The sequence below is a fragment of the Colossoma macropomum genome, unplaced genomic scaffold, assembly GCF_904425465.1.
Source record: "Colossoma macropomum unplaced genomic scaffold, Colossoma_macropomum, whole genome shotgun sequence".
In the NCBI taxonomy this organism is placed as follows: Eukaryota; Metazoa; Chordata; class Actinopteri; order Characiformes; family Serrasalmidae; genus Colossoma; species Colossoma macropomum.
Window position 1 is genome coordinate 49,249,657 of NW_023494789.1, and position 21,461 is coordinate 49,271,117.

General features: G+C 40.4%; 1 protein-coding gene across 1 annotated transcript in view; it reads left to right on the forward strand.

Annotated features, from left to right (window-relative positions):
- cntn4 (contactin 4) overlaps positions 1-21,461 on the forward strand; it is a 298,829-nt gene that overhangs the window by 265,239 nt on the left and 12,129 nt on the right. Inside the window, exons 13-18 of the mRNA XM_036571557.1 lie at positions 6,914-7,089; positions 11,249-11,366; positions 13,779-13,937; positions 14,777-14,926; positions 16,593-16,663; positions 19,311-19,545. Of these exons, the coding sequence (XP_036427450.1) occupies positions 6,914-7,089; positions 11,249-11,366; positions 13,779-13,937; positions 14,777-14,926; positions 16,593-16,663; positions 19,311-19,545 (909 nt within the window). The remainder of the gene's footprint in view (positions 1-6,913; positions 7,090-11,248; positions 11,367-13,778; positions 13,938-14,776; positions 14,927-16,592; positions 16,664-19,310; positions 19,546-21,461) is intronic.

The window sequence follows — 21,461 nt, forward strand, 5'->3', positions numbered from 1 at the left end:
AGATGAACACACTGATACTGAACATACAGATGAACACACTGATACTGAACATACAGATGAACACTGATACTGAACATACAGATGAACACACTGATACTGAACATACAGATGAACACTGATACTGAACATACAGATGAACACACTGATACTGAACATACAGATGAACACACTGATACTGAACAAACAGATGAACACACTGATACTGAACATACAGATGAACACTGATACTGAACATACAGATGAACACACTGATACTGAACATACAGATGAACACTGATACTGAACATACAGATGAACACACTGATACTGAACACACAGATGATCACTGATACTGAACAAACAGATGAACACACTGATACTGAACATACAGATGAACACTGATACTGAACATACAGATGAACACACTGATACTGAACATACAGATGAACACACTGATACTGAACAAACAGATGAACACACTGATACTGAACATACAGATGAACACACTGGTACTGAACATACAGATGAACACACTGATACTGAACACACAGATGAACACACTGATACTGAACAAACAGATGAACACACTGATACTGAACATACAGATGAACACAGTGGCTTAAAAGAGGGGAGAAATCAGAAAACTGAAATAAAAACTAGATCTTACTCTTTAAGATTAACAGACTAGACTCTGTTAATAAAGAGACTGAGAGTTTATTATTTCTTTTTAATAAATCTGGGTTATTAATTTGTCTAAATAAGATAATTGCAGACAGTAGTTAGAACTGTTTAAAAGCTCACTGATTAATCTCATACATATGAATTCCGTCTAGTCTGCTCATCTTTAAATAGGCAGATCTGTGGCTCATTTTATAAAGGTTTTCTGGCTTGTTGAGATTTTTTGCAGGGCACATTTAGATTAGTGACAGGACTTGTCTGTTAATTATAAATTGTTGTTGTTGACAAAATCGTAATGGTAACTTTTCAAGAGAAGTAAAAAAAAGTGTTAATAGAAGTGAGTGTAAATAGGAACTGCAGTAAATGGTTGGTGGGTGGTAATTTTGTAAGGGTCCTTTACACTGACGCTTTTTGTTAAAATGTTGTAGTAATTTATAATCATCTTTCATGAGGAGCTGCAATTTTTTATTAACTCTGAGGCCGATTCATCTTCGCGTGGTTCCTTCTTCTCTGAAGCTGTTTTGCTTGAGGTTGTGGTGAAACAGCCAGAAACGAAACATTTTCACTTGTGTGGTTTTGCCGAAACCTGAAGCTGTTTTGTCTGATGTTTGAAACCTGATGCTGTGGTCTTGCACAGCCTTGTTTGTAGAACAACCTGATATATGTTACATACAATAAATGTGCTATTAATTTAGGATATCACATCACTCAACCAGTTCATGTGTGGAGTATACCAGTGTATTGTTCTGGTTTGCATAAAATAAACCAGTAAATAAATAAATGATGGATTTTGACCCAGCAGTCAATGAGTTTTTACCATCACTGCAGGCTGTTACAGCGGTAATTCTGTTAGACATCGCTCAGAACCTAAGCCTCAACCCTACTGCTATTGTTACTCAACACTATGTAGTTTGACACTCTGTCTCTCCTCACCACTAAGACAAATGTTGTATTATTATTTTGTTCTGCTGTGCTGATTGGTTGTTGTGCCCACACTGAAAGAAAATACACCCCACTGAATTATTACAGTGAATTATTGCAGTATGATAATTATTGCTAAGTAAGGTCATCCGTTCCATTCAGCTCCATATTAGTAACAAATATGTGTAAGCTGGTGTGCTGCATTCTTATTATTATGGGTGCTATGACATAGAAACGCCCACCCTCATAATCATTTTGCATAGCTTTTTGAGCAGGCCAGTTACACTTATCAACTGTTCCTGACTTTCAACCATGTCACAGATTTGTAAAATACACCAATCAGGCATAACATTATGACCGCCTCCTTGTTTCTACGCTCATTGTCCATTTTATCAGCTCCACTTACTATATAGGTGCACTTTGTAGTTCTACAGTTACAGACTGTAGTCCATCTGTTTCTCTGATACTTTGTTAGCCCCCTTTTACCCTGTTCTTCAGTGGTCAGGACCCCCATGGACCCTCACAGAGCAGGTACTATTTGGGTGGTGGATCATTCTCAGCACTGCAGTAACACTGACGTGGCGGTGGTGTTAGTGTGTGTTGTGCTGGTCTGAGTGGATCAGACACAGCAGTGCTGCTGGAGTTTTTAAACAGTGTCCACTCACTGTCCACTCTATTAGACACTCCTACCTTGTCCATCCACCTTGTAGATGTAAAGTCAGAGACGATAGCTCATCTGCTGCTGCACAGTTTGTGTTGGTCATCCTCTAGTCCTTCAACAGTGGTCACAGGACGCTGCCCACAGGACGCTGTTGGCTAGATATTTTTGGTTGGTGGACTATTCTCAGTCCAGCAGCGACGCTGAGGTGTTTAAAAACTTTAGCAGCACTGCTGTGTCTGATCCACTCGCACCAGCACAACACACACTAACACACCACCACCACGTCAGTGTTACTGCAGTGCTGAGAATGATCCACCACCCAAATAGTACCTGCTCTGTGAGGGTCCATGGGGGTCCTGACCACTGAAGAACAGGGTAAAAGGGGGCTAACAAAGTATCAGAGAAACAGATGGACTACAGTCTGTAACTGTAGAACTACAAAGTGCACCTATATAGTAAGTGGAGCTGATAAAATGGACAATGAGCGTAGAAACAAGGAGGTGGTCATAATGTTATGCCTGATCGGTGTATCAGTTTATCTCAGCACATCAACACAAGCACAGAGACGCCAAGCAAAGCTTTATCAAACTGTCTATTAGAATGCAGCTCTGCTCACTCTGAACAATGACATCAATAGAGTTTGTTCTTCTAACTACTTTACACAAAAGAAATTCTTGTTCATTTCTACTGCATTATCGTTTGCATTTATTCTAATGTCGCACAGATGAGTGGTTTTAAACAGTTTGTTTATGTGCCTAAGATATTTGCATAGCATTGTACATTTTATTGTATGCTGTGACTAATTTTAGACACTCTAGATGTTTATCCTGTGGGCATTTTCATGAATCAAGGCACTCACATAGTCCAGTTTACTAAATGTTTGGTCAACACAGTGCAGGTCAGTCCTTAATCACAGTTAGCAAGGGTTCAGTATGGTGTTTTAATAGATTGTAAGACACATCACAGTCACAGTGGCCCTTATCCATCAAAGTTGCACACAAATCCAATCATAAAATGAGCACACACAAATTTTGTTATTCATCAATTTCATCTTTGGCATATCTGTATGATCATCTCACATCTGGTAGGTATGTGTGTGAATTTGAGCGTAAATGCTTGATTTGAGGTTAACTAACCAAAAGTACCATCAATATCACCTATAATACCAATAATTAGAATAAGAATACAAAATAACAATATGAGACTACAGTACAAAAGATGTACCTATTTTATGTGCACAAACAGGCTGCTACTGTTCCATGTTCCATTTAAAGACAGATTGCACTGCAATACAAAACACAGCTTGTGCAGCAATAATACAGTGTTTAAATATGTTATTTTAGGAAAACAATCACGACACAATCACATCATTCTACCATCTTAAAAAAGAAACTAGTACGTTTTGTTTAAATTCACATTATGTTCTTTCTGGTCATCATAATGTTAATTCTGTTAAGTTTGGTCAGTAGGGGGAGCAGTGCACCTTAAACTCCGCCTTTATTCGCTCCCTATCAAAACACCTGCATGAAGTAGGGTCATGTGAATGATATGTGAATGTGGTGCTGGTTGGCCGGCGCTTGATTTCACGCACCAGTGCTGACTCAGTTGCGCTCAAATCTCTGCTGGTTTCCACGTCATGCGAATCAGACGCATCATTAAACCTGTGCACTTTAGATGATTAAGGGCAATTATGTAGCAGGGTCATTCTACAGAAACGTCCACTTTTCTATCTGTCCATAGGAGTCAGTGGTGTTACCGATCCTCATTGGTGTTACACATAATAAAGGGAACACCAGAGACATTTTTAATGAAAAATGCATTTTACAGAATGGCTGCTACAGAGCATCAAACCACATGTTGTCAATCGTGTAATATCCACTAAAATATGGAATTTAATCCATTTGTATTCTATTTTTTCACAATTACCTCAGAATAAAGTCGGTCACACCAGTGACTTCAGTTAAAAGCTTCATATGAAATCATGAGCTAAACGAGAAAATCTCTGATAACTGAAAGACTCAGTGGACTCACCATGTGCTTTTCTTCATAGATCCTCAGAAAACAGGTAAAAGGAAGTCGAGTGATGTCATCAGTGTGACTTTTATTTCAAAATAAGAGATTTTTTGTTACGCGGTAACACCAGTGACACGACTCCTGAGGAACTTTCATTATATATTTTATAATATTCATTTGCCATTTGTTTTCTTTATGTCATTTAATTCATGTGTTTCATAGTCATGTTTAGATTATTGCAGTTAAAATTGCAGAAAAACATGTTTTTTCTTCAAAATATGGCCTCAGCCTTTACACATGACTCTGGGGACGAGCTCTTCTGTGGTGCTTGGAATTCTAGATAATTCTTTAAAAACCAATATTGCTAAATTGATGGCTGAAGTGTAATTGTTCAAATAACTCATTGTTTTATTTAAAAATATAAATAAATTGTAACCCTAACATGTTTTTCGATGTAATATATCTGTAAACGCTAGGGACACAAAAATGGACGTTTCTGTAAAATGACCCAGCAACATAATCACAACATGGTATCTTGTCAGTATCCCTGAGTCATTTCCAAGGTATTGACCAAGCATGAAACAGAACATTCAAGGAGAGCCAAATGGTCCAACGACCCTCCCACCCCCCACCCCCAAGAAACACAGACCAGCAAACATAGGGAGATTTCTAGGGTAAGAGACAGAAGGCCACTCAAGACTGGAAAAGAAAGGTAGATCATTCCGTATTCACCTACAGGTGAGCTGCTCGCGGACGGCGAGTGACGCGCGCCTTTTCCCGCTCGTCGCTGTCACTCCCTGAATGAAAAAGTGCCCGCACATCCACTTTAAGAGCTGACATTAGAATACCAGGCTGTGCCGCATTGTCACCCATTGTGCCTCTGTGACAGGCAGCCAGAGTGGGATCTCATCCCTGCAATAAAAGAAGTGACGCCTCCCCATTGTGTCGCTCACAAAACCCCGGCGGCTCTCCTGATAGCCTCGCCTTCGCCGTCTGATATCAGAAAAGAGATGAGGGAGATTGTTTCGTATGTAAGGGACGTATAATGCAAACCGAATCCTCAACCTCCAGATTGAAAGCCGGGGCCGCTCGACGCTTTCCTGCGTGAATTCAGGCTTGTCTGGGGGCATCATTTGCCACGCTTAATTTAGTCTGCAGGAAGTCTCACTCAAACGCGCACAGCACCCCCATGAGGCGGAAGAGGCTTGCTGCAGCGGCAGAAACCTTTTTTTTTTTTTATTCACTTGATTTTTTTTAATCCAATTCTCTTATCGTTTCACTCTCTTTCTTTCTCTCTACCTGTCTCTCTCTCTGCGCACCTGCTGTACACACAGAGGCACTTTCAGACGGAGGAAAACAGGCACGCTTGTCAAGTTCCCCCCACTAAAATAGCACAAACGGTGACTTGAAAAGGAAAAAGGCACGGGGAGCCGGCCCTGCCGGGGTTTGGCGGCTTATTATTTTTGGAGTGTTGCATTCTGTGCCGGTGCAGATGGGGCTTTAGGGAGCTTTGGTGGGACTCTGACAGTGACACATGATGCAGTTCAGAAAGCACTCGAGGGGTCCAACATCCCTCTGTCCACTGCCTCTCCCCAAATACGCTTCAGTGGACAAAAACCTCTACCTTTTATGTGGCCTGGGTAAGATGCTGAATTTTAGGCCATGTCCTGCACTGCTAATGCAGAAGAAACATTCACAAAAGCAGTCCAAACAGCTCAGCTTTGATGGGAAGTTGCATTCATATTGCAAGCATTATATCGCAAGTTTGCTTTTTTGGCTTGGATATGATTTTTTCTACCTTCATGGTTTACATTCTCCCCAGTCTCGCAGAGAATCTGTTAGACTTTTGCTGCTGGATTGTGGCAAAATCCGCTACTAACGAGGGTACACCTCCTCTAAAATTCACCACCAAGTCCTCTAAAGTGTGCTTCTTTAATGTCTGGAGAAATCAGTAAAATAGCCCACTGCAGTTCTAAAAGTTACTCAGGACTTTTTTTTTTACTTGTTTTGGAAAAGTATTTTACTTTAACACTGTTAGAAATAAAGGTTCTGTTCAGGTACATTTCTCGTTCATCAAGGTACAAACAGTGTAAATGTTCCCTCAAAGCTACAACAGTGGTTTTAAGGTCCGATTGTGAACCTTAAATAAGTTTCTCCAGGTGAAAAGTTCCTATTTGTACCTTTTCATAACCGAATGTTTTAAAACAGAACAGTAAAATAAAAGCCTGGAGACGAGACGGGGTGTGTGGAGTCAGTTCAGCTTAGAACATATCATTTCAGTGGATTATGGTTCAGTTATGTTCCCTGACTAAAGGTACTGAGATGAACCCTTGATGGTCCCACCCCAGTGACAAGAGGGGGACTGCCCCAGCGACAGTTTACTACCTTTATTTCTGAGGGTGTACTTGAGTCATTATTTTACCCAGGAATTAAGACTTTTACTTGAAAATGGGTTTCGGCTACATTAGCCTCAAGCATAGTACTATATGTATAATGTAATAACTGTATAATATGCACTCCAGCCATCACATGGATTTGTTAATTCTGTGTCACATTGAGGCAAAAAATATTGTCACTTCAATCTTGTAATGAATCCTTTTTCATTAATTCACTTTCTAGATCTCTTTGAGCTCAAAGCTGAATACTGACTGTGCTTTGCAGGGGCGACAATCATCACCACCGCTCCCTCCACGCTGGACGTGACGGTAGGCGAGAGCATCGTGCTGCCCTGCCAGGTGACCCATGACCCCACGCTGGAGCTCAAGTTCACCTGGTTCTTCAACGAGCAGCTGATCCATTTCGGCAGCCACGGAGGATACTTTGAGAAAGTTGGCGGAGTGAGTCCCCACACCGAATAAATCACTTACTCAGATTTAAATAATAACCAGCACAGTAGACATTGTTTTAGACTGATTTAGAATCTCATTGATGCCCAGTAAACGGTTGAAAAGTATATTCGTAATAGGACTGTCAAAGTAAACCCTAATAATGTTAGTAAAGGAGGGCAGACTGAAACCCAGCTGCAGTGAGCTGTGTTGGTCTGATAGAATCAGTGATTGTAGTGCTCCCATTCAAATGCAGCCTTTAAATGTCTTTTAAAGAGACAACTCAGTACCTTCAGCAGACGACGCTGGACAGACGCTTGCAGAGAACTATTGATAAATCAACAAGCTGCAAACTAACAAAAGCAGCCACTTGGTGGAGCTACAGTTCCCCTCGAGATCCCCACTGTAACAAGAACCCATGAACTGCATGAACAAGAGCGAGAGGCTACAATCACAGAGGAGCTGAACCATTGACTGTATATGTGGTATATATGATATATACACTGATTGACTGTATATATGATATAAATGTTATATACACTCATTGACTGTATATGTGGTATATATGATATATACACTCATTGACTGTATATTTAAGCAATAGAACACCAGAGGGAGTGTGCTATAGCGAAATAACATCACGGCTGTGATTTGGTCGCCGTAGATCATCACAGCCGTGATGTTATTGGCGATAACACACTCCTCGAGTGTTCTATTGCTTTTATACAACAGTTAAATAAATAAAGTAATAAATTAATAAACTGGGCCGTGAACGCGGCGTTTAATATGTTTTAATGTTCGCAGTTCCTTCACCAAATTATAGTTCCTTAACAAGCAGCTTGTCAGAGTAACGAGCTCCGCCCACTCGCCGCACAGCCGGCAGTTCGTTCTCCAGCTCCACACAGACCAACAGACAATTTAGTGTCGTCTCATCTTCAGAGTCTGACCAAACCGGCTGTCGGTCAAATGTGATCTTAAAAGTGTCCATTTTCTGTTTGTGGCAAAGTAAGAAGTAAAAACGTTCAAATGGCTTGAGCGTCTCCTACAGCTGTCAAAGTCGTTGCTTAGCAACGGCGTTTCAGCGGAGTGATACAGTGTGAAAAAACGTGATGTTATGCTTTTTTAAAAGGAAAAGGATCTTTGGGGCAAATTTGAGCAAAATAACTGCAATAGAACACACATAAAGATTTGATGAACTATTTTAATCATTTGACATCCCTAATTCATAAAGGAATTTAGGAGATCTTACATATACACAAAGTACAAAGTGCCTAAAAGTCATTCGGTTTGACGGCAACCATTTTAATGATGCAAGGAAATGTGTGCTAATAGCGCCCCCTTGGGGAATCTGAAAAATTGTGGAGAAGATAAACTTTTTTCACAGTTAAAATGACAAACTGTTTTGTAAGAATTGTAGTTTTAATTGCAACTATTTTAATTCAACTTTCCTGGCACCAGAGTTACATAGTTTTGATATACACCAGACATAACATTATGACCACCTCCTCGTTTCTACACTCATTGTCCATTTTATCAGCTCCACTTACTATATAGGTGCACTTTGTAGTTCTACAGTTACAGACTGTAGTCCATCTGTTTCTCTGATACTTTGTTAGCCTCCTTTTACCCTGTTCTTCAGTGGTCAGGACCCCCATGGACCCTCACAGAGCAGGTACTATTTGGGAGGTGGATCATTCTCAGCACTGCAGTAACACTGACGTGGTGGTGGTGTGTTAGTGTGTGTTGTGCTGGTCTGAGTGGATCAGACACAGCAGCGCTGCTGGAGTTTTTAAACACTGTGTCCACTCACTGTCCACTCTATTAGACACTCCTACCTTGTCAGTCCACCTTGTAGATGTAAAGTCAGAGACGATAGCTCATCTGCTGCTGCACAGTTTGTGTTGGTCATCCTTAAGTCCTTCATCAGTGGTCACAGGATGCTGTTGGCTGGATATTTTTGGTTGGTGGACCATTCTCAGTCCAGCAGAGACACTGAGGTGTCTGATCCACTCATACCAGCACAACACACACTAACACACCACCACCATGTCAGTGTTACAGCAGTGCTGAGAATGATCCACCACCCAAATAGTACCTGCTCTGTGAGGGTCCATGGGGGTCCTGACCACTGAAGAACAGGGTAAAAGGGGGCTAACAAAGTATCAGAGAAACAGATGGACTACAGTCTGTAACTGTAGAACTACAAAGTGCACCTATATAGTAAGTGGAGCTGATAAAATGGACAATGAGCGTAGAAACAAGGAGGTGGTCAGAATGTTATGCCTGATCGGTGTATAGTCAAAAAGTTTACACGCAGCCCTGATTATAGCATCAGTCTTAAAGGAAAGAAGACTGAACACCTTTCCTTCTAACTCTTCTTTAGTGAGAATCAAGTAAAGAATTCTTTATTTTCAGCTACAGCACTTCATAATGAATAGAGGCCTGGGCATTTTCACTGTCTCAGAAAGCTAATACATTTTTTATCGTTCTCTTGTCTTCTAAGAAGCTGCGAGTGTTGTAAGGTTGGTGGGGTTCAGAGGCAGAAAGCCATCGATTTTCTCTACTTTATTTAATACAGGAGCCGTAAATCTGTAAACGTACCATGCAGTTCCTCTCTTGCATTAACTGAGTGATGCTGAAGTGCTGCTCAGCCAGCATCGCATTCTGCAGTCTCATCCGCGCTGTTTACTAGAGTGGGTTTACCTTTGGTCTACCGCACTGTTCACGTCTCCATCGAACTCTTTAAGTGTTTTCCGTTCTATTCGTCAAAAGAGAACGTTTTTCATTCCAACTTCAAGTGAGATTTCGAGCATTTTTTAGCCAAAAATGGAATCAAGCAGAGATTAAGGCAACTCTTTGTGAAGCTGTTATGAGAGATTTTCCCATTATGCATGGGCATTGACAAGCTGAAGTGTGTTAATACAGAGTGTGATTAAGCCACTGCATGCGGAAATGAATTACAGCACTTTGCTTTTATTCGCTCTTCATTAAAAGTTCATAAATCCATTTTTTCCCTCTTTTTTTTCCTAATGTATGACTACTTTTACCCCTCTGACTGATTCATCGCTTTGGCTCTCAGCTCCGAGGGGCTGTGCAGCTTATGGGATGCCGAACGAGATGACAACCGGCACAGAAAGAAGCCGCGGACAACTTCCTAGAGACTGGCGCTCTTCATTTGCATATTAAAAGCACTCCCGCATTACTTAGTGATGACTTACTTAATCATTATAATTTAAAATGAAGGATGTATACTAATGGGATAATGGCAACACTTCCGTCCTTTAATGCGAATAAAGCCGCGAAAGAAGTCGAACTGCAGACGAAGGGACTGACACTCAGATTGCTTCGTTTCTTCTTGAGTAAAGCAATCAGTTCTCAGCACGAATCAATTCAGAGTCAGGCTAGAATGTAGGATGACTTTGGGGTTTCGCGCCGACGGGTTTGGAAACATCGCTGTCTGAACTGAACCTCGGCCGAAAAAGTAACTTTACAGGAGAAGGAAAAACATCCATAACTTTCAATGTAAGTTAATGGAACAAGATTTTTTCAAGTCGTTTTGGGCTGTTTTAATTGGTCTGTTCATCATGGAGTTTTAACATTTTAAAGGGCAGCTGAAATTTATGAAAAAAAATTAAAAAATGACAATTTTAAGTTCAAGGCTTTGTTGCAGTCTGCAGGTCAAATGTAAAATATCTTATAGAAGTTATCTAATGTGTCCATTTCTGTTTTATGATATAATTTATAATTGTTATATAATACATAAGGGACTTATTGTTATTACATATTTGCATGCATACAGTAGAAGCAAAAAACATACCTTACTTTTAATGTAAGTCAATGGAACCAGACTTTTTTCAGTCATTTTGGACCATTTCTTTTGGTCCATTTATTATCAAATACTTATAATGTAAAGGACAACAGGTATTTTCAAATTATGTCAAATTTATATAATTGATATAGTTACTATACATAATTTTTTTTCAAGTCGTTTTGGGCTGTTTTAACTGGTCTGTTCATCATGGTATTTTAACACATTTTAAAGGGCAGCTGGTGTTTTGAAATTTCTGTAAGAAAAAAATTCAAAATGACAAAAATGAAGATCCGAGGCTTTGTTCCAGCAACGCTAAGCATGTCAAGATTTACATTCTTTGATCTCACTGTTGTTCCACAGCATTCTTCTGGTGACATCATGATCCGGAACATTCAGATGAGGCATGCTGGGAAGTACACGTGTGCCGTGCAGACCAAAGTGGACAGCAGTTCCATCGCCACGGATCTGATCGTCAGAGGTAACAACCGAACCACTGCAGCCGCAATGCAAATGCTAGAGCGCATTGTGGGTAATTCTACTGAATTAGTTCAAACTGCTTTCCCACAGTAAAAAAACAATGAAGTATTCAGAGTTTAGATATTTACAAATATTATATTATGATCTATTTTAACCCAGCGCATTAATAGAGATAGTAATATGCTAAATATATACAAAATCAGCATTTATAGGGTACTTTCTATTGGAAAGTGTCTGTCCCAAACACTACATGAAGATCTCTTTGATATCGAACTTAAAGAAGTTAAAAAAATTAGATTTATTATGAATCAAACATGTTTTTTTAATGTATGCAAGACCACCTTCTTACTTACTCTCACATGAACATGATTCTTTTTTCAGCTGTGCTTTAAACAGGTTTTGTGCACCACTTGGTGACACATATTTCTGGCATATTTTATGGGCTTATACTGGATTCATGATAACTGCTTATTAAAGGCTCTTAAATAGCTTTTACAATAGAAATAAAAGGTTTGGTTTTTCACTTATTTTAAATGTTGATATAGGCTAAGGCAATTCACCATTAATATAGGGCCACAAATGACATGATTGTATTGATCAAAAATCTTGCACAGAATGACATAAACTTTCAAAATATCCAGGTATCCCAATGTATGTAAAGATATCATGCACAAATTGTATATTATTCACAAATAGAAACACAACAGTCTGCTTAAAAATGCTCCAAACAAGCTATTACTTCTTATTCTGTGGGCGCCGCCCTGTCGAAGTGACGAAAAAGTCACTTTTGAACTCAGATAAGTCACTTTTAAGATTTTCCAAATTTCCAAGTGGGAATTCTGAGCTATAGAGCCGTTCAAATGGATTTTTCCCACTTGAAAGCTGGAAACAGCCCAGTTCCGATGTGGTTGTGAACGCAGCATCACTTTTGGCACATCTAATTTAACACACCTGATCTAGCAAATCATTTTTATTTTTCCAAGCCAATCTGAACATTCGTGGGCAGGTGAAGATTAGATCCAGGTGAGTTAGATTAGAGCTGGAACTATTCTCTGCAGGGTTCGAAACCGAGTGGGACAGGATCGTGTATTATTGGCACATAAACTAGGCCACCTGCACAGGTGCTCAAATGACATTTAAAGGTAACGTTTGAGGAGCCAGCTCTGTTTTCTCTCGCATTGCATCATCTCGCCTTTTGCAGATCTGCGCTGTTATACGGCTCACAGGACTCACAAACTGATGACACAGTGTAGCAGAAACAAAAATCCTCCCACACACGCCGAACATTTACAGACCCGAGAAAACGACGGAGCTGCACAGTCCTCGTTCAGACCAACGAGAAAAGTAAGCCGTTACTAATTAGGGCGATTAAAGAGAAGAAAGAAAACACCAAACGTTTAGTGTAATTTACGAGGCGGACTCCTGCGCTTTAGGCAGCTGTTCACGAGAAAGCTGCAACACAGGGTGACTGTGTGTGCGTGTGTTTGTTTTTGTACATTTTTAAGACAAAAGTGCCCTCAGTTTGTAGGAAAATCAGAGAAAACAACAATGATAGGGCTAAAAAATGAGCTTGACTTTGTAAAGTGCTTTGAACAAATGTGGTGTTGATCTGTGGTCACTCTCTTTTACTGAATCTGACCAAACAGTCTGCAGGTGAATAAAATAAATAAAATATTATCTTATAGAAGTTATATAATGTGATATATATATATATATATATATATATCTCTGCTGTCGGAAGAAAACCTTATGTCTCCATTTTTGTTGTTTTTCAGTTTTTGACATAATCTGAAAATGCCTGTTGTTCTTTACATTGTATATAAATTTCATGATCAAAACATTAAAAGTAAAGTAAGTTTTTTCCGTCTCCTGTAAAGTTACCATTTTGGAGATACGAGGTTTTCTTCTCTCATATATATGTGTGTATATATATATATATATATATATATATATAGTGTATAAATGTAGGCCTATGATCACTCTCTTTTTCTGAATCTGACCAAATGGTCTGCAGGTCAAATATTTTCTTTATATTATCTGTCCATTTTCTATTTTTGAAAAAGTAAAAACTTAGTAATGGTTAGCTGCAGCATAAAGCCAGTGGTCCCTAAAGTCGGTCCTTAGCAGCTGGTGCTCAGCAAAATGTTATCCTTACTGTCAAAATATCAGCATAGGTAAGATGCCTCTCAGCCAATCAGATTGCTCATTGGAACTAACCATTTTGCAATTACCAATGTGATATATATAGGACTTATTATGCCATATAAGCGCTTGCATATATGTAACACAAATAGGACATTTTTATGATCTCATGTCCTGACGCTGTATGAAAACAAGTTTGTGCGTGTGTGTGTGTGCGTGTGTGTGTGTGTGTCTGCGTGTGTGTGGTCTGCATGACTGCTTCCTGTTTCAGGTCCCCCAGGCCCCCCTACCAGCATCCATGTGGAAGAACTCACGGACACCACAGCCACTCTCTCCTGGAAGCCTGGTCCTGATAATCACAGTCCAATTACCGCCTACACCATCCAGGCTAGAACCCCCTTCTCCCTCGGCTGGCAAGCTGTCACTACAGGTAGAGCCTCTAACCAGCCTGCATCTGATCAAATCATTTGCACTACACAACCCCCCTCCTCCACACCCCCCACATTCCTACCAGATTGATTTTTTTCCCGCCGCGTGCCAAAATAGCACTTAGTTATTAAGTAGCTGGTGATTGCAAGACTACAGATTCTCAAAAGGGCTGTGCTTTTCTTTTTGTGCTGCTTTAATTTGTGTTTTATGTATAGGTACGATGCTCTATTTAACCTTTAGGGATCAGTTATCACTAGCAATGGTGTAGTTGCGTAATAATTACTTCTCAGCTCGTTCAGACAACAGAGAAAATCAGTCGAAAGTGCTTTAGTAAGTAGAAAAGAAGAGATTTTGTTAGGATTTGTTTTTAATGAAAATATTGTTGCTCATACAGAAAAAAACACCCTTTATGTGACTGCAAAACAATATGATTCATGACAAATCATTATTGTAATCATTGGACAACCTGGTCATTACATTTTATTAGTATTAGTATCAAAATGATACTAATTCTAGACATCTAAGCGTTAAAGTAGGGAAGGCTAATTACATTCATTATACACATTATTCAGCACCTAAACTTCACCTGTTTGCCTTGTAGCCTCTCTAATAGTTGCTGATCTAGTGATCATGGCTGTAGCTTGTTTGGTTAATTTGATCCATTGTGTTTTATGTACGAGTTCTGTACTGTTTCCAGCCCGCAGCGCATTTCTCTCCCCCTTTCTCAGGCTGCAAGGCAACCGCAGTGTTATTGTTTGTGTGTGCGCGGTAGTGCTGGCACGTGGAGGATCAATAGGGGGCTCTTCTGTCTCTGAGTGCCTGTGCTTTGTTTCCTGCCAGTGCCAGAGGAGGTGGGCGGCCGGCGTCTGACGGCTACGGTAATCGAGCTCAGCCCCTGGGTAGAGTATGAGTTCAGAGTGCTGGCAAGCAATGCCCTGGGCACAGGTGAGCCCAGCAAACCGTCCAAACAAGTGAGGACAAAGGAAACACGTAAGTGCTTTAAACGTATGGCAGCTTTGTGTAGATGTGCCTGTTTATCCCTTGTGTGGTGTTCAGGTCTGTGGGACCCATTTTCAGTGTTTACCAAAAGAAAAAATGATGTGATTTATTATTATTTCAACCTCAGATTCTTGGTCTTTGCTCATTTTCTGTGAAGAACATATAAAATAACCCATTTTCAGTGTCTTCACTCTGTTCACCCCCCACACATTTATATTACACATGTGGTGTTGGGTGAACCTGCGGGGAGTAACAGTGTGGAGGTGCTGTGTCCTTCACTCTGTTCTCCTCCTACATGGCCTGCTGTTAGTGTGTGTGTGTGTGTGTGTGTGTGTGTGAGGGTGGACAAAATGGACAGGCTGCTGACTGGCTACAGCTGCTAAAGGAGAACCCTACACTGGACACTTGTAATATTTTGAACATCTGGTATTTTTACATAAATTATTATGACTGTATTGATTTTAAAAAACAATAATGTGGTGGGTCCAGCAGACCACTGAGTAACAGACACATCAACACCACACAAGGGTTAAGTCAGGCCTAATTAAACGTTAAGTCAAATGTGTGTGCGCTCTTAGTCATTGGTCAGGAAGCTCATTATCTCATTATATGCAATAAAAAGTTACATTTTTCCAAACAGTGAACTCGGAAACTGACAACATGCACGTGCTGCCCTGCTCCTGGATTTCACATTTGCTTATAGTTGAATACAAATACAAATACTTTCATGTTGCATGACATATCAAAGGGGAATTCCATCAACATTTCAAAATTTATCTACAAGTAAATCATTAAAATGTAAACAGACATTCAGATTGGTGTGATATGAAATGTGCTGTGCTAGAGAAACTGCCGTCTGCAGGTAAAATATAGAATATTATCTTATAGAAGTTATCTAATGTGTCCATTTTAGTTTAAGTTTGAGTTTAATGCCTCTAAAAGCTCCCTCACAGAAAGTTATTAATAGCAAATAGACTGCCCGATGCCTGAAATATTGTTTTAAGATATTTTTGATTTATGATTTTAGCACATTTTTAACATATTTAACATGTTTTTAAGGTCATTCATTGTAGTGAGGTCTGTGCAGGGTGTTATAAGGCAAAATAGTCCCCAAAAAAAACTTGTTTTTTATTATTAAGATTTAATATAAGAAAACTCTTTTGTAGGTTCACTGGTGGTTCTGGATAGTAAATAAAATGTCTATATTTGTTTTGTAGTCATGGCGACCCCTGGTTCCTATCAGCACCACTGTAAAGACATCTGAACCATTTCACACCAAACCGCTCTGAATCGCTGTGAATGAACAAAATAAAAGCCAGACTTAGAAAAAGGTGTGGACTTGAACTCGATGGTTATTAGTAGCAGTTTTTGTAGTTGTATGATAGAACAATTCCCCAACGGATGAATATAGAAAAAGGTAAAATAAATTTCTTATTTTAAAAAATGTAGATATCTAATTAGCTAAGTTTCAATCAAAGTTTGGTTCCAGATTTCTCCTGGATGCCTGGAGACTGCAGTATCACCATGCAACACCCAACTGCTGTATCTGTCCTTCACTGCTTTACTGCAGTTGAATATGAGCCGAGGTGGTGACGGTTAAACTGACAGGCCTGCTTCACTCCTTATTACGTTTGTATGTGTTTTCTGATTCCTTCAGTCCCAAAGGTCACTCCAGCTAATGTGAGCGGAGGAGGTGGAAGTCGATCAGAGTTAGTCATCACTTGGGAGGTAAGCTGGCCACCACTGTGTTCTCGCACCGTTTTTATCCAGGCTTTACTTTCATTAATTGCAGTAAACCCGGCTTACGTGAGGCCTGGCATGTCATTTTCTTTAAGCACTGAGAAGCAGTAACTGGAAGCAAAGTAAAGAAAAGCTTTTGAGCTTAAAAAAAAAAAAACATAATTAAAGTTTTTCTTACAAACTTGTGAGCAACTTTGTTCAAAAGGTTATATTTTCTGGCTGCCATTCTTTTTGTTATAACAGATACTCTGTTGTTCTGGTTTTGAAGAGCTGAGCGTGAGCGCTATCTACTAGGGTTAAAACGTGTCAGTGGCAAATGATGGAATTCTCAGCAAGTGCCTCCACTGTTCCCTTCTTCTCCACAGTAGTAGTAGTTCATTTGATCCTATTCATGTATTTAATTCGCTCGCAACACATTAAAGATAGTGTGCGCGCCGGTGTACGTTTGGATGCTTGGCTTGGTTTCAGTAAATTGTTGTGAAAAGTATCTCCTTTCACAGCGGGGTGTTGGCAGAGTTCTTGATTACATTTACATTTTCATTTATTCATTTAGCTCACGCCAAGCGACTCAAAGCAGGTGCGCACGAGTGTGTTGGCATAACAAATTGCGGGGGATACGCGTTTGTGCAAGTGCATTTCTTACCTTGAGTCTCATGCGATAACATTAGGTGCATTATCACTCACCTGAGACTACTGAATGATATTTTATGTTTGTCTTCTGAGAGCAAAACAAAAAACACTCTATCGGCTCGTTTTTTGAACTCGGTGCCTCTGAGGTCCATCTAGAGGAAACAAAGAGCTACACTACTCTAATTGAACCGACTTTTAAAACCCCAGCGTCGGCTCTCTGTCTGCATATACGCACCAAAGGAGGGCCAAATGATCAAATACTGCGTTTGTCAGATCGAGACGGATCCCACCTCTGTGACAGGCGCATCTGATGTGGTGGGGGAGCGTTTTCGTCTGCGTTTTGATGGGCATCAAAAGCAGCCGGCTAGTAGATGATCCAGCTAAAAAGTCAAACTCCGCGGTTGTCTCGGGATATGTGAGAGCAGAGCTGAAACTCTGTACGCTACCTTCTCAGCAGACATCAGCAGTCCACGTTGCAGCGTGAGGCATCAGGAGCTGACAGGTGTCGAGGAAGCGTCAGCTGCCGGTCTCCTGTTTCATAGATGGGTGTGCATGTGTCTAAACAGTCCGTCTTCAGGGTTCACCGTGCTGGCTGAAGGAAACGCTACACCCTGTAAAGTGCTGGGAGAACAATAATGATGGCTTTTAAAGGAAAAGTTTGGTGAAAAATCAGATGTGCACAATTTTCCATTTATCTCAGATGTAGTCAACCTGCTGAGACACGCTTGGTGCTCAAATTTTGCTTCATGAGTTTGCTTCATGAGCGTTGGAGCTACAAGGCTAACTTTGAGTGCGTTTACGTGCACTCAGTGATACAAAAACTACAGAAAATCTGATTTTGTCAGTACTCCCATGAACGCATTTACATGCACTGGAGTAATCAGATAATGGGGAAACTCCGGGTCTACATGAGTCAGACAGTAATCAGATTTCTGCTTTGCAACCAGCCAGTAAACTCACAGAAAAAGACATGACGTAAACGTAAAATTCAAACTTTTTTAAAACATCAAGCCACCTGAAAATATGAACATACATCATCTAGAAGATGAAGAATATTTAATTCCTTCATTTCGTCAGGCATGTATTTGGTTTCACCGTCGCTCCAAATGTGTTTTGCTGCCATCTTGCGGCAACACTTCTTGCTTATTTCCAGTACCCCAGTCTGTTTTCACACATGAGCAGACTGAGAAATCTGAAAGAAATCAGAGTAAGCGTTTACATACACTGAGAAATCTGATTACTGAGCTGAAATCCAGCCTTTTTATCAGATCTCAATCAGATTTCTAGACCTTATTTAAATCTAAGAAATCAGAGTGTGCTGTTTCCATGACCATTTGAATGATCAGGTAACTCCAGAAATGATCGGACTATTAAGTGCATGTAAAGACGCTCATTGTTAACAAACACTGGAACTCAATAGTCACCCAAATCGTTCCTATGAAAACACATTCCCAGAACTTCCATGAACCCACTCCAGATCTTCATTAAGGTCACACAGATGTTGATTTTGTTTAGCATGACTTACTGTGATCTAAAAAAAAAAATCACTGCAGCCATTTCAGACAATACCACAGGTGATAGTCACAAAGCTGGCCTGACCTTGGATCAGATTCCTCGTATTTATGATGGTCATTATCACAAATGCTGAGTCTAGATCAGCGCTCTGGCTCTTGATGGGTTTCTGAATATCGACTATGCTGTCTAAAGTGGCTTTAGTCACTTTTATAGGTTGAGAAAGTCATATTGTGTCCTCAACCACGTCTACAAATCTGTTCCACCTTTGAGTGTGTTGAGAGTTTCAGCATGTATTTTTACAGAAATGATTTGGGTGACTATTGAGTTCTAATAACCTCATAGCTCCAGTTCTAAAATAAGAACCAATATTTGGACACCAAACATTTTGGCTGATCAACTACATCTGGGGGAAGTAGAGAATTGTGTGAATCTTAATTTTCGCTAAATCATTATCCTGAAGTTGGTGTTTTATTGTGTTTGTGTGCTGCAGCCTGTTCCTGAGGAGCTCCAGAACGGCCCAGGCTTCGGGTATGTGGTGGCGTTCCGGCCTTACGGTGCTACAGGCTGGATGCAGGCAGCCGTGCCTTCACCCGATGCCTCCAAATACGTCTTCAAGAACGAAAGCATCCAGCCTTTCTCCAAGTTCCAGGTCAAAGTTGGCGTCTACAACAACAAGGGAGAAGGACCTTTTGGGCCTGTAGTCACCATCTACTCTGCTGAGGAGGGTTCGTGTACACAGATCTCTGCACTGTGTTTTGTCATTTTCATTCTAGATATTTGCAATGCTGTAAATCAGGTGTTTCCCATCAACCAGAGTGTGCATTTTGAGCAGGGTAGAGTTGGTAGCCTAACTGCTGAGCTCCATTATGTTATTAATATTAATAATGTAATGGTTTCATAATATTAGTATATTTTTTTGCTTAATTTTTGCCCTTAAAATGTTTAGAAATTAATTTTATGTCATTTTGAATACACATCAGCCTTCGTCAAGTCTCTATATGGCCTCATGTGTGCGTGTAGATTGGTATTGGCTGCTTTCAGCTGATGTCCAGCATAAGTGAAGTCAAAAATGAAGACACTGATAACATTTAACAAACGTTTTATTACTTTAAAAAAGCACCATTTAATCTTAAATGGCAGATTCACTGCCAGCGAGGGTGCTTATGTGCCAAATCCATTGTATTGTGTAGAGGGAAGTTAGCAAATGAGGCTATGAAGCTGCCAATTTCTTTGCCATTCGGGGACACAATGTTCCTCAACAACAGCAAGACATAACCTTATTATGTGCTTCACAGCACCACCACCCCCCCCGCTTACTGGTCCATTCAAAACCTTTTTGGCCTGTGGCTTGGTCTACGCTGTTAAAAGGTTTGGGCACCCTTGTTATAAATAACTAGCCAAAAGCTGCTGTTTAACCCCTTCATGCAGAAGGAAAAGGATCTTTTTCACTACTATGTCATTATTATAATATGATAACATTTCCAAATAAGCCTCTTCTTAAACAGTGCCAGTGCTTAAGCCCCTTTCGCACATGCACTTTTACTTGGGAACTTAATGCTGATTAAGTTCAAGCTGAAGTCAAAATCCTGGTAAAGTTTCAAATGACAGTTTACGTGAATGTGTGGACAGAAACAAATAAATCGACATCTCAGCCCAGTCCCATTTATTTTCACCCCTACCCCTTGTTTTCGAGTGTCTCCTTGCCCCTTGTAACTGAGTTACAGGGTAGTGGTTGAAATCTTCCCCTCTGAAATGGGACCCTCAAAAAAAAGAGCATCACTTCATTAACAGCTACCAGCGCTGCTCTGTAGGCGACGCTGCCAGTCTGCAGTGACAGCAGAGGAGGGTAAAGTTCAGCAACAGCAGCAGCACTGCTGTGTCTGATCCACTCGGACCAGCGCAACACACACTAACACACCACCACCACGTCAGTGTTACTGCAGTGCTGAGAATGATCCACCACCCAAACAGTACCTGCTCTGTGAGGGTCCATGGGGGTCCTGACCACTGAAGAACAGGGTAAAAGGGGGCTAACAAAGTATCAGAGAAACAGATGGACTACAGTCTGTAACTGTAGAACTACAAAGTGCACCTATATAGTAAGTGGAGCTGATAAAATGGACAATGAGCGTAGAAACAAGGAGGTGGTCATAATGTTATGCCTGATCAGTGTATTCTCATCACGCCTGTTTTTAAGTGGAAAGAAAAATTCATAGAGGGCTATTTTGAGCAAGCAAATGAATCCACAGGAATGTGCTTCAGACTTCAGTCACCTCGTATTGTTCCTCTGATTGAACCAGTGTTTCCGACATCAAACATCGGTGAATGATTTGAATTGCGATTGCTCGCGCTTGTTCAGAAACTGCAGCGCTGCATCAAACAACAGAGGCTGAGGCAGCGTTGTGGCTCTGTAACTCTGTCAGTATCATTACTGCTTCCTTTTGACGCGTCTGATGTGTTACTTTAACCAACACAAAGCTAGAGTGCCTAGTTTAATGACTTAGCAACAAGTTAAAGACCTTCTCTTGAAGGCGGGGGGGCTGCATACGGAGGCTACATTGCAAAAATAAGTGTCTTGTCAAGTAAAATAATCTTAAATCTAGTCGATCTATCTAATATTCTTATTTTGAGATGGTTGTGC